Raw genomic sequence first — 13,099 nt, forward strand, 5'->3', positions numbered from 1 at the left:
AGTGCCATCTACATCTTTGGGTCTCATGGTACACTACCTTAGTAGTTCTACACCATTTCAGGCATCATATTTGAACTGGTATTTGAGTTGAGGCATTACATTTAGGTCGCCTTCACACCAGAAAGCTTTACTGCGATTAAAACGAATCCTGCTGCACATTGTCGGAAAGTGTGCTTTGTTTGGCATGTGTGAAGCCTCATTCGAATCCTAATGCGCATCAAAGAACCACATTCTACTCCGCCAAAAAAACAGGGGTTTCACTTCGCTTCCAATCGCACTTGATTTTGATTCGGTGCAGATGTGAATGCAATCCGCAGCAAATAAAGGAAATGAGGCAAACATGTGGCGGATGAGGAGCTAAACACAGTTGGAGACGGAGAAGGTATATTCATTTTACGTAGCGCAAAGATGTCCCGTTAGTAGCCGTTACCATGGATAGATGTGGGCAAATAACGAGACTGAAGCACTAAGGAAGCACATAAAAACACTAGTGTACAGAATATTGTAAACGTCGGAGGTCGGATTCATTTTGTGCTGCTGTCTGCACTGTGCCTCCACATGCCCAAAGAACAGTGCGCTCACACACAGACACACACGCAGGCACACACGTGCGCGCGTTTCACTATTTTCACTAGTTTTTAAACAGTGGCTTTAACTGTAATTCATAATGTATTTTTGTTAGGTTTGGGTCATGGGAAGACACCACATTTCTCTTTTGGGTCTCGAGCTGAAAACATTTGGGAACCCTGAAACCATTGGTTCTGAAAGTGGGTCCTTGGGGGAGTTCCAGATCTCCAAGCTCACAGTGTGCCACTTCATGCCACGCTGCAAGCTTGTACATCTGCTATTTTTGAAAATATTAGATTAGATTGGAACATTTTTAATAATTTAAAACATTATTTACATAAATCTTCTCTTCTGGGGAATCCCTGCCATTCCTGGCACAAAACCCTTTCACATGACCGTCTGAAACTGGGGGGACCTGACTTTGAGAACTAGTGACTGACATTACCTGTATCTGGCCCCGATGGCAGCAACATGTCTGTTGAGGCTGCTCTTGGCTCCTCCAACGTTGTGCGACAGTGACCTCTGCAGGATGGAGGTGAATATCTCCACCTGGTCCACGCTGCAGTACTTGGCTATCTCGAATCTCTGCACCAGGAACTGCAGGGGCGCCGAGGGTATGTGCACAAAAGTAGACTTAGAAAGTGTTGACTAATCCATGTGGCTCTTATTTTGAAGAGGAAGTTAGTGCACAGGAAGTCCGTTTAAGTTGTAAACAAGCTACTATGACACTCTCAAAAGTCCCAAAGTTACGTGCTCCTCTCATAGTGCTAGTCTAAACCATGCGACGATAATTATTTACAATTATAAAAACCATGCATCTTGAACAACACTGGGATTATTTACGGAACCTGCAGCAGTAGGTGAGTAATTACTTTTATCTATGTTGGACGTTTGTTTTGGTTTCAGTGGGTGAGCTGCTTGGTGGGGTTGAGCTGCATAACGACTACACTGCTACAAATACAGTCTGTGATCTTTATCTTTTGCATCTGCCCGTGTGTGTGAAGCATATAACATTGTGGCAGAGTAGGTTATGTTAATAACTCGAAGTTCGAGTCCTAAAAACAGGGCTAGGGTACAGCCTTACAGTACATAGACCAGGAAGTGAAGAATGTCGGGCGTAACAGACCTCTATCCAGAGGAAATGAGGTGTGACGTCAGGTGGGCAGGGCACAGGCTGGCTCTCCTCGGAGGCGGCCAGAGGGTCTGCCTCTACCTTGGCCTCCGAGAACAAACCCAGCTTCTGCTCCACTGCATTCTGCCAAGCCCCCGCCATCTCACGCATGAACTGGGAGAGAGGAAGACAAAAGAACAGGAGTATTGTTAAGGTGTCACCTGTGTGTTATATTAGTAGTTTGTAAAAAATAAAATAAAAACACTCGTAGGGGGAAGTGGTTGTCCTCACCCTCCATGACAGTGACAATCATGGGGTCATGGGGTCTACATTTGCAACAGATTAGGGCAATTTCCACCCACACCAGTCTTAATTCAGTGGGAGTTCACAAAAATGCTAATAAACGTCTTAAATTTGGAGAAAGGGAAGAATCGGTTTCTTCACTCCCTGCATATATGATGCCAATGAGCATGTGCAAGATTGGTGGATTTGTCTGTCCACTGAGGAGAAACGAAAGACGGAAGGACAGATAGAGGTTGCCTCGTTTAATAGTAGGATGTTAGGATACATTTGTAGGGTTTCTCAGGGTTAACGTAACTCGCAACACTTCTCATTTTACAGTTTACATACGGGGACTTCTACTCCGTTGTGCGCAGCCAGCAGCCACTCCCAGCAGGCGATGGCCGTCTCCATACCATGTTCAGTAAACATCTTCAGAGGAGACCAGCACAGATGATGCAAGAGCTGAGGATCACAGTCTGAAGGACAGAGAGGGGGAGGGGGGAAGAGAAAGATATGTCATGAATAGAAACAAAAATGCTTTATAATAAAAATAATGAATGTTCGTTCATTCATTCATTTATTCATTGTCTGGTCAGAGTCAACAGGGGCTTCATCCAGGCGATATTTCACTTCCGGTTAATTTCCAGCTTTATCTATCTCCCAGCGACCTAGAACCATTCATATGTAAGATATCTATCATAAACCACTGAAAAGACCATAGGACGTAGATCAGTGTATTTGACAGTGAAGCGTTGGATTAGATAGGACGTGTTAAGTAGTCACAGAATATTTATCTCCACTACGAACGATCCCCTGACCGTTGATAAATACGTAGCCTTTCTCTGTGCTTTAGGGGTCGGGGAAATTGTCTGTTGAAAATAGCCTGTCTGGGCACAAAAGGGGAGAAGAAAGGAGACGAGATACAGGCGTTTTCCCCAGAAAAATAAACATGAAGCGAACGGCAGAGGAAAACTTGCGATCACGTGATCTCCTGGATCTCTGTGTGAAAGAGAGTCAAATGGGTTTGCGAAGAGCGCCATCTAGCTGAAGAACTAAAAACAAACATCAAAACACGAGTGTCAGTGTAGGCTCAAAACATGTGATGGCAGCGAATGAGTTGAGCATCTCGGTGTGATCATCCCCATATTGTAGCTACGAGCTGATCACCCGTATCAACCGCATGGACTGTGGCGTGGAACTGGTCGACATGGAATGAAGCAGGACCAGGGGAGTGTGGAATACATAAGATGGTGCTTACTTCCCAAAACAAACTTGTCAGGCTCCTACTTGGCCTCACCCCCCGAACCCACCTCACCCCTGGCCACTTTGACAGGCTGGAATGGCTTAGGGTCGAAGACAGAGTACAGCATCTTTCAATGGGTCTGGTCCACAAGATTCGATACACCACCAAGATACCCATGTACTTCCTTAATGTTAACGAAGTCCACACCCACAACACCAGAGGGAGTGCAACAAACCATGGGCAACCCAGATTCGGCACAAATAAATTATTTTCGCTCCTATGCCACCAAAATGTGGAACGCCCTACCAACAGTCATTAAGAAATGTGAATCACTTGACTTCAAATGCGCTCTCAAAGGGCACCTACGGACGGCTGCAATTCGAAACTGGCCCCCGTGAAATCTGAATCGACCCCCCCCCCGAACCCACCCAACCCTTTTCCCCTCACTGTTTATGTTTCTTTTCCCTTTTTACCTCCTTTATGATGAATTCCCGTTCTGTTCTTTGACTATATAGAAGTGTATATTTGTACGTCTCTAAATGTTTTGATGAATTGAACAAGGTGGACCCTCTTGTAAACAAGTGTAATGCTTTAGTGGGTCGTCCACTCACAGTTAAGTCTTTGTATTGAGTTGAGCTTGAATTGTACTGTAATTCTGCAAACTGTTAATAATCAATCAATCAAACCTTTGTTACTGATTAGCAGGGCGGCCATCTTGAACATAGACTGAGTGAAGGACTCTGGGTCTTTCCTTTCCAGAGCGTCAGTCGTCAGATGGACCATCAGCTTGGTCAGGTCTGACTGGTTGTGGGTCGCTTTGGAAAACTGGATCATACCAGACACCTAAACATCACGCGCACAGCCGCACACACACACACGCACACACACACACACACACACACACACACACACACACACACACACGCACAATAATACTGTGAAACAATTGGAACTTCGTACTGTACTCCACTGTGTTGTGTTGTACTGTACTGTACTGTACTGTACTGTACTGTACTGTACTGTACTGTACTGTACTGTACTGTACTGTACTGTATTGTAGCTAACGGAGTGGTTTGATAGGAGAAGGAGATAAACGGCTATGTGTGCTTGTGTAGTGTACCCCCTTTCTATTAGGGTAGAAGGATACATTGGACATAATCTGGGTTATTTGCTCATGCTGTGTTTCCCATGTCATATACAAATGACATGTCTAATTCATCAAATCAAATACATACAATGTGAAATGTGCCATGTGGTGAATTATCAATCTAGCGTGCTAGCTAGTTTTCGAACAATTATAGCAAACAGTGGTTTCTAATTTTTTAACATTTAACTGCCACACTCTCTGAATTAGCGACTCAGTAAGTAAAAATGACCATGTTCAGCGCTTCAGAAAGCTACTCACGTATTACCATCATCATAACGTTCAACAATAGACATCACCTCTCCAGTGTAGCGGTTCCGTAAGTTGAGGGAAGCCATGAAGTTGGAGTAGTCCTTCTTCACGCAGGCTGGTCTCTCAGTCAGCTGGGTGGTCTAGATGAGAACACAGGTTAGAGCCCACTTAGAGCAGAGACACAGATTCACCAGTCAACAGGGTGCACTGTAAAGCCTGATTTATACTTGGTTGTGCAACGTGAATCGCACCGACAATAGCCGATTTAGAAGCTGACAATACATCACAGCACGACGCGTTGTGAGCTTGCAGACCTTCAAGACACTGGTGCGCAACCAAGTATAAATCAGGTGTAACACTGTTTGTTGTTCTATGTTGAAGGTGTCGTCTCGTTGTGATGGAGTGCTGACCAACCTGAGGAAAAGCAGCCTACACAGTTGGCCCCAAGGGCGGAGGAGGCCACCAGCACAACCAGTTAGCCAAATGGGCAACCAGCCAACCAACCCACCAGTCCATTGCAGGTAAGTAACCAGGTAACCAGCAAATCCGTAAACCAGCCAAGCAACCAGGTAGGCACGTTCGTTGCAGTTTTAATAAAGACAAAATACAACAAATGAAGCAAATGAAAAGGATGTATACAACATAATGCAGGCAAAAAAAAACATGTAAAATGCAACAGCAAGCAAAATAATGTCACATATAGACTAGTAGGCTAATGCATGCACATGTGGACAAAGTAGAAACCATGGTGCTACCTAATACAAAATTAAATACTCAAAAACAATGTACTTAAAGGCACATGAAGAACATAAAGAACAGAAGACACTTATGCTTAGTGATATTAAGACTGCGTGGCTTTGACAAAGCAACTAGACGGCACATTAAATGTTAATGTTGAACAACTATCGATGCTGGACAAAGGTTAATAAGCAATACAGCTGGACGCCGACAATGAACTAGTCACGGTAGGACAGGTCAGTTCTTTGTTAAGTTAGAGGACATTGTTTACCCTGTCCTCTGCATTTCACTAATGTGACAAATAGTTTGTTTTAATGTTTTTTTGTGGCTTTCGCCTTTATTATATATATTTTTTTATGGAAGGACAGACAGTAGGCTGACAGGAAATGGGGAGAGAGATGGGGGGAAGACATGCAGTAAAGGCCGTCGGGATCGGGAGTCGAACCCGCGGCACACTGCCAGACTGGATTACCAGCCAAGGTGCCTGGACCATTGAGCCATGGCCCAGGCCTGACAAATAGTATGAATGGAAACGGAAAGTGTACTGTAACTCAGTGCTCTCAGTGTCTACAAAATATGTTCATCAATATGTGGCATTGACAATTAGGCTGTTGATGCTTATAATTCTATGAACACTTTCACAAAAATGACAAATGTTTCACGGAAATGACAAATGTTAACTTTGCAACCTAGTAGGCTAGTTGACATCTGAGAAAACACTAATTTGTTTTAGGGTAATGTTTCATCGCTTATCTAAAACTAGCAGCATTAGTCCCAGCTAGTCTGTGCAATCCAACAGCAGTACCATCAAAAAAATGTAAAAGAGAGAAAGAGAGCGAGTGCGCCCTACCTGCGTTCATTAATGCGCGCGTGCACGTGCGTGTGTGTGTGTGTGTGTGTGAGAGAGAGAGACTCACGCCTAGTGTGGTACTCTGTCTGTTGTAGCCAGCGAAGTGCAGAATGCTCTCTGTGGCCATGGCAAGGCCTGTGTGCTGGGACAGACCTGAAACCCAGTTCTGATGCTTGTTCAGGTACTCCTGCGCACACACACACACACACACACACACGAACACACACACACACACACAATAGAACAAAATAATTATATAAAGTTGCTGTTAGGTGTAAACCTTGTTGTATGTCCAAAAACATTACTTTTCGGGAAATGGAAGAAAGAAGCTTCTTAACTCTATCCATGCCGCCCTCTAATAGCGCCTATTGGCTATTACTGCCACGCATATCTCCCATAGCGGACCCTATTTGAGGTGACACCACCAGTAATCACCTACTTCCGGGAACAGGAGGGGTTGCTTGATGACGATCGACGGCAGACCCGGTCATTGTATTCAATGTCGATCTTGGCGCGGAATTAAAGGGGTCTGTGTGTGTGTGTGTGTGTGTTTTCGTCCACAGCCAGCCAAGTTTAACTGTTGTTGCTGTGTTGTGCTTTCATGTGAAATGTACCCATTCTGCAAACTGTTAATAAATACTTCAATCAATCAATAGTATTAACACTCGCCCAACCAAACCAAGGGGGTAAATGCACTAGAGCAGTGGTTCTCAAAGTGAGGTCCACGGATCCCCAGGTTGCCTTGAAGGGGTTCCAAATAGACACGTCCCATACATAGACTGTAAAATATATGGACAAAGCGTTCCGCGGGTCTAACATGAACGTAAAATGAAGCCTGTCAGTCCTTGCAATGGAAGTCGCCATCTTTCTAGATCCGTTTTGGCCCAGCTCAGGCCAGCTGGCCAATTGGCTGGCCCAGACAACGAGGCGGGACTTCCCCCTTCTTCTTCGTTGGTTTTTATTTTGACTCGAGTGGGTTCATAGACTGTAACGGTAGCCACGCCCCTCAGAACATGCGCGACTTTATGGTCATTCTTTTATAAATGGGACCATAATTTTCCAAAAAGAATATTATGACATTAGAAATGAGACTTTAAACTAGTGACTGGAAGCAAAAAGTATTCATGACCATGTTTATTAAGGTAATACAGTCTAGGTGAACTTGGGCCAAAATACATGGACTTCTATGGGGCTATGGGTTTTTATGGGTCCAGTGACAGCACCACAACAGGCCATTATATGAACTTTCATTTCCTTAGTGGCTTCACAAAATATCTCTCTGACTGCCCCCCTGGTCCCATACAGACTCTTAAAACTTTTGAGATCCACAGCACTGACCTGCAGGTGGGACTTGGTGACAGAGGGGGCCCATTTCATCGCCTCTTTCAGGATTTCACCACAGCGAGCAGCAAAGTCCTTCACTATGCTCTGAAAGGAGAGTCAACTGGTGATGACCTACACAGAAAGGACTCGGTGGGAATCAGAAACGTTTAGATCATCAAATTTTGCTTAATGACTTTCATTAAATACCTACGGAAGGTGCTTAATTAGGGAATAAATATAGGAAACTATTTAGGGGCAAAGAAAACAACATGAAATACTCACTTCTAGGTGGTCATTCATTGACAACATGGAAAAGTTAGACCACATGCAGATTATACATTACATCAATTAGCATTAAAAGGGAAATGTTCTGAATGTGTAAAACAGTAGTCTGGTGCCCTCTTGTGGTCACGAGTGTAAGTGAAGTCCAAACTCACCTCTCTGAGCTCATATGTATCTGGGACAGTGATCCTGTAGGGGGTGTCTAGGATGTCATAGTAAGGTGGGTCCTTGTGGATGTCCTGAAATATGTTAAGTGCATGCTTATAGTTTAGTTTGACTTGGATACATTTAAAAAGTAAAACAGAAAATACCCAAATATAAGACTATGCAACCCCCCTTTACAATTTAGGCATTTCGCAGAGGCTCTTAATCAGAGTGATTTACAGTAAGCAAGAACAACAACATTTTGTTACTTTCAGTGCAAAACTTTATATGTCTTTCTTACGAGAAGTTCAATGAGTCTAAATTCTTCCTTTGTTCAAATATTCACTCCTCTACTACTGAGCAGCTCCACAGAGATGGGAAGACTGCATCCGTTCTGGAGATTGTAACCAACATCTCTCGGGTCACAATGCTTCTTTATTTGGTGTTGGTGTCACTTCTCATACTTACAGCACTGAGTGACAGAGAGAGTGTCTGCAGGATGTCCAACATGGTCTTCAACACACGACCACTCCACAGCAGGTGGGGGAATCTAACAGACATAGATGTATTTGAACAGTCAAATACCAGGACAAAAACCTCATTTGTAATTGAAGCTAAAGTGGGTTGCTCTAGATGTAAAATGAAAAATAACACAAAAAGAGATTTAAAACAACATAAAAGCATTTTGATTATAAAATGTATAAAAAAGAAAACTAATCAAACAGCCAGTTATTAACACCCCAATCGTCCAGGACGAAGTTCACCGTCCTTTCTATTAGTAACACCCAGCGCCCAGGACGAAGTTTTATCCAAAACATCGAGGATTGCGCAACAGGTGCTCCAAGGCTGTGGAGCGATGCGATCGGTTTTCCTATCAATAAACTTCGTCTTTTGGATAAAACTTCGTCCTGGGCGCTGGGTGTTACTAGTAGAAAGGACGGTGAACTTCCTTCACATATATGTTCGTACTTAGCAGTAAAATAATAAAGTATAACTGGCTTTCTGGTGGGTCACCACCTGCACCAACAGCTGTTGTTGTATAATAAAGGGGGAGGGGTTAGTGCAGGGGATGATTTTGTGATGTCACTAACGTAGTGTATTATGACTGTATTTCGAATAATTGTGATATTGATATGAAGTCCCATCGCCCAGTCCTAAGCTGACAGGTTTTCTGGAGGGTCAGAAATACTTACGTCTCGGCCAAACCAGACAAGTATTTGTCCGCAACTCTGCGGATCCTTTTGTGGGTGTGGTTAAAGTTGACCAATAGAAACTGTGCATGCCGTTCCAGTTCCTCCTCGTGCTCCTTGGTTTTGGGCTTAAAGAGGTGAAAAAAGAGATTGGTGAACCCTTATGGGTCCATTTTTACACGTTCAGAATTAGTAGTGTGCAATGTGTGACTCCTACCTTCTCAGCCATCATTTGCAGGAAGACATCAAACACCTTGTCCCCGACAGAAATAACACACTGCAACATGCCTGGTCATTATGGTCATCATGAGAAAACAAGATGAGAGAGAGAACAGACACAGAGAAGGACAGTAGCCTATGCAGTGGTGGAAGGACCTTTTTACTTAAAGGGACACTTCACCCTTTTTGCAAAAAAATATATGTTAACTAGAACTGCACTCTGCCGAGTGCATACTTGCTTGTTGCACACTAGTAGGCCATAAATGGCCTACTAGTGCGCAAGCAGAGCGCGCAAGTACTTTCGACCGCTGGAAAGTATCACATCTCAGTATCTCTGTGAAGGAACGTTTGAAATGTATAATCATTATGTGTAACTATTTGCTACCTAACTACTTTTTTACAGAAAAATGAATCATTGATATGTGATGAAAAAGAAAAGGTATATAAACTGAATTAAAATATATTATACAGTATAATTATTTTATTACTTATTGTAAATTGTCAATTGTTTTAAATGTATTTCATTTTGTACTATAGTGATATTAATACTAAATCATGATCAGAGTAATATGTGTCTCTAACTTCAATTTCTGTAATAATACTTTCAAATTTGTTGAAATATACATGATCTAAAATACTTCCGAAATCTGTAGTTGTAATTTGATTAGCAGTATACCGTGGTTACTTGGTTCCAAAAAGTGAAGCCAAGTTTTTTTCAACCGTAAGTCTGTGCCTGGTTTGCTGGGACCAGTTACAACATTACGTCATCGTTGAGAACTGGGACCAGAGTACATGGTGTGTGTATATGTATGACTAGCTCTCAGTGATGACGTAAGAGATATGGTCATCTGTGTAGTCTGTTCCCAGCAGACCAGGCACAGATTTACAAATTAAAAATCACATTACAACTACATACAGAGTATGTAGTTGTAATTTGATTAGCAGTATACTGTGGTTACTTGGTTCCAAAAAGTGAAGCCAAGTTTTTTTCAACCGTAAGTCTGTGCCTGGTTTGCTGGGACCAGTTACAACATTACGTCATCCTTGAGAGAGTACATGGTGTGTATATGACGTAATGTTGTAACTTGTAACTTGTAACTTGTAACATTACGTCATATACACACCATGTACTCTCTCAAGGATGACGTAATGTTGTAACTGGTCCCAGCAAACCAGGCACAGACTTACGGTTGAAGAAAACCTGGCTTCACTTCGAAGAGACCAAGCGAAACGATTACTTGCGCGCTCTGCTTGCGCAAGTAACTATACATACAGAGTATGTAGTTGTAATTTGATTAGCAGTATACTGTGGTTACTTGGTTCCAAAAAGTGAAGACAAGTTTTCTTCAACGGTAAATCTGTGCCTGGTTTGCTGGGACTAGTTACAACATTACGTCATCCTTGAGAGAGTACATGGTGTGTATATGACGTAATGTTGTAACTTGTAACTTGTAACTAGTCCCAGCAAACCAGGCACAGACTGTATGTAGTTGTTCTAGTTACAACTACATACAGAGTATGTAGTTGTAATTTGATTAGCAGTATACTGTGGTTACTTGGTTCCAAAAAGTGAAGACAAGTTTTCTTCAACGGTAAATCTGTGCCTGGTTTGCTGGGACTAGTTACAACATTACGTCATCCTTGAGAGAGTACATGGTGTGTATATGACGTAATGTTGTAACTTGTAACTTGTAACTTGTAACATTACGTCATATACACACCATGTACTCTCTCAAGGATGACGTAATGTTGTAACTAGTCCCAGCAAACCAGGCACAGATTCACCGTTGAAGAAAACTTGGCTTCACTTCGAAGAGACCAAGCGAAACGATTACTTGCGCGCTCTGCTTGCGCAAGTAATGACGTTTAGGAGCTTTAGAACACTTACCTGGGGTTATTTATGTATGTAATATGTGGTTTTAGATATTTTAGATTGTAGCAGTGAGCCTGTTGTCTCTGATGTCATGGATAGTGGGCTCACTTCCTTCCTGGACTACATGTTGTCTCAGTAAGACAGCTCTCCCCCCTATCCACAAGGAGGAGCAGTGCACCAAAGAATTATGGGAATTGTAGTCCAGGAAGGTAGTGAGACCAGTGTCCATGACATCAGAGACAACAGGCCCACTGCTACAATCTAAAATATCTAAAACCACATATTACACACATAAAGACCCCCAGGAAAGTGATCTAAAGCTTCTAAACGTCATTAACATATATCTTTTTGCAAAAAGGGTGAAGTGTCCCTTTAAGGTAGCACAATAACACAATGTAGAAATAAAAAAGAATCTTGCATTAATAAAAAAAAAAATAGATGACTGGTTTCTGAACTGACCATAGCTCTCCTCTGAGACAAAGAGAAATTATGCCATCTTACAATGAGCATTAATGTGGACCAATTACAATATACAGTATGAAGATAGGTTGAAAATGTGTGAATTGGTCAAGTACAGCACTTTTACTCATGTACTCCACAACTGACAGTATGGTATACTGTATGAAGAGAACACATAACCTCACCAGACTTATCCTTTTGAATGGCTTTGTCTTCAAAGTATCGGAACATGACCTGGAACCGGTCTGGGTCGTTGGAACGGAGCATCCTGAAAGGAGGGAAAGAAATCCTTCAGGTCATTCGAGCGATGCGTTGCGAGCTTGTAGGTGGGCTATTTTCACTGCACTACACTGTCATACAACAAAGTATAAAATAGAGCTGAAGTTGCTAAAAATTGTAAATTGTACCTCATGTATTCTAATCTGTAGACTGACAGCAGGTATGTGGACATGGCAAAGTCCAGCTTATTGATGAGCGCAGAGCCTTCAGGGGACGGATCCAGGAGGTTGATGATGGTAGATCGTAGCTCACTCAGCTCCGCCTTGGGGACAGAAACAGAAAGCGTTGTCAATATTTCCTCTACAATAGAAAATCCACCAATAGGAGTTGCTGCCTCACCTGAAAGTAATTGAGAAAAAAATAATAATAATAAAAGACATAAGAGTAACTAAAATGAATTGGACAGCCAACTAGTGCTGTATGATTCGTCACAAAATGAGATTGCATAGGTCTGAATCTAGATCTCTTTTGGGGCACCCCAGTCAAAAAAAGACTGGCCACGCCATTGGATGGAAGGAAGGTAATATAAGATCAGGGATTCTGTCAAAATGTTCTCTATACTGTATGTTTTGAGGGACGCTAGCCCTTCCAATCAGTGGTGTGCCGTCAGGGCCAGCAAGGCCTTCTCTGCTGGCCCTGCACTTGCCTGATGCAGAATTTTTTATTTTATAATAAATATTTGAAAAATATATTGTATTTATTTTGCTGCCATCATTGCCCTGTCTCTCATTCAGACAGGCTGGACGCGCTGCTTCCATTCTGTGCAGGTACAATAGCGCTTGTTTTTTTTTTAACCAATGAGATTATTTCCTTGTGTTGTCTCCGGGTAAAAATCTCCACCGTCAGGCCTTCAGAATCCCCAGTGAATCCCAGGTGAAATGAATGGGAGCGATATAGAGATTGACAGATTCCTTAGCCAATCAGATTTTGAGGTTTCCCTGCTGGGCGTTTTCTTTCCAGTGCCAGGGTACTCTAGCTGGCCTTTGATGACGTTAGCGTCTTGCCTGTATCCCATCGCTGGGGGAAAAAATTGTCCAATTCTCATTGGACAATGAGAACTGGTGTTTAAAAGTTTCTGCGCGAGTTCCCATCTATGGGTTGACCATAGCGGGGGTTGACTGAGATAGCTAAATTAACAGATTT

At 42.7% G+C, this 13,099-nt stretch overlaps 2 protein-coding genes across 3 annotated transcripts in view; one reads left to right on the plus strand and one right to left on the minus strand.

Annotated features, from left to right (window-relative positions):
- pi4kab (phosphatidylinositol 4-kinase, catalytic, alpha b) overlaps positions 1–13,099 on the minus strand; it is a 60,444-nt gene that overhangs the window by 18,032 nt on the left and 29,313 nt on the right. For both annotated transcript variants that reach the window (XR_013964275.1, XM_080766752.1), the window contains exons 22-34: positions 12,085–12,218; positions 11,863–11,945; positions 9,344–9,414; positions 9,130–9,254; positions 8,405–8,486; positions 7,948–8,031; positions 7,526–7,615; positions 6,255–6,374; positions 4,647–4,739; positions 3,890–4,046; positions 2,309–2,436; positions 1,694–1,852; positions 1,013–1,164 (exon numbers count right to left, since the gene is read on the minus strand). Coding sequence is in view for 1 of the 2 variants with exons in the window: in XM_080766752.1 (XP_080622878.1) it covers positions 1,013–1,164; positions 1,694–1,852; positions 2,309–2,436; positions 3,890–4,046; positions 4,647–4,739; positions 6,255–6,374; positions 7,526–7,615; positions 7,948–8,031; positions 8,405–8,486; positions 9,130–9,254; positions 9,344–9,414; positions 11,863–11,945; positions 12,085–12,218 (1,478 nt within the window). In the remaining variant the exon portion in view is untranslated. The remainder of the gene's footprint in view (positions 1–1,012; positions 1,165–1,693; positions 1,853–2,308; positions 2,437–3,889; positions 4,047–4,646; positions 4,740–6,254; positions 6,375–7,525; positions 7,616–7,947; positions 8,032–8,404; positions 8,487–9,129; positions 9,255–9,343; positions 9,415–11,862; positions 11,946–12,084; positions 12,219–13,099) is intronic.
- Positions 4,476–13,099, plus strand: part of polb (polymerase (DNA directed), beta) — a 205,665-nt gene continuing 197,041 nt past the window's right edge. The window contains exon 1 of the mRNA XM_080766754.1: positions 4,476–4,486. The gene's annotated coding sequence lies outside the window, so the exon portion shown is untranslated. The remainder of the gene's footprint in view (positions 4,487–13,099) is intronic.

The sequence above is a fragment of the Protomyctophum bolini genome (assembly GCF_963924005.1).
Source record: "Protomyctophum bolini genome assembly, chromosome: 6".
Classification (NCBI taxonomy): Eukaryota; Metazoa; Chordata; class Actinopteri; order Myctophiformes; family Myctophidae; genus Protomyctophum; species Protomyctophum bolini.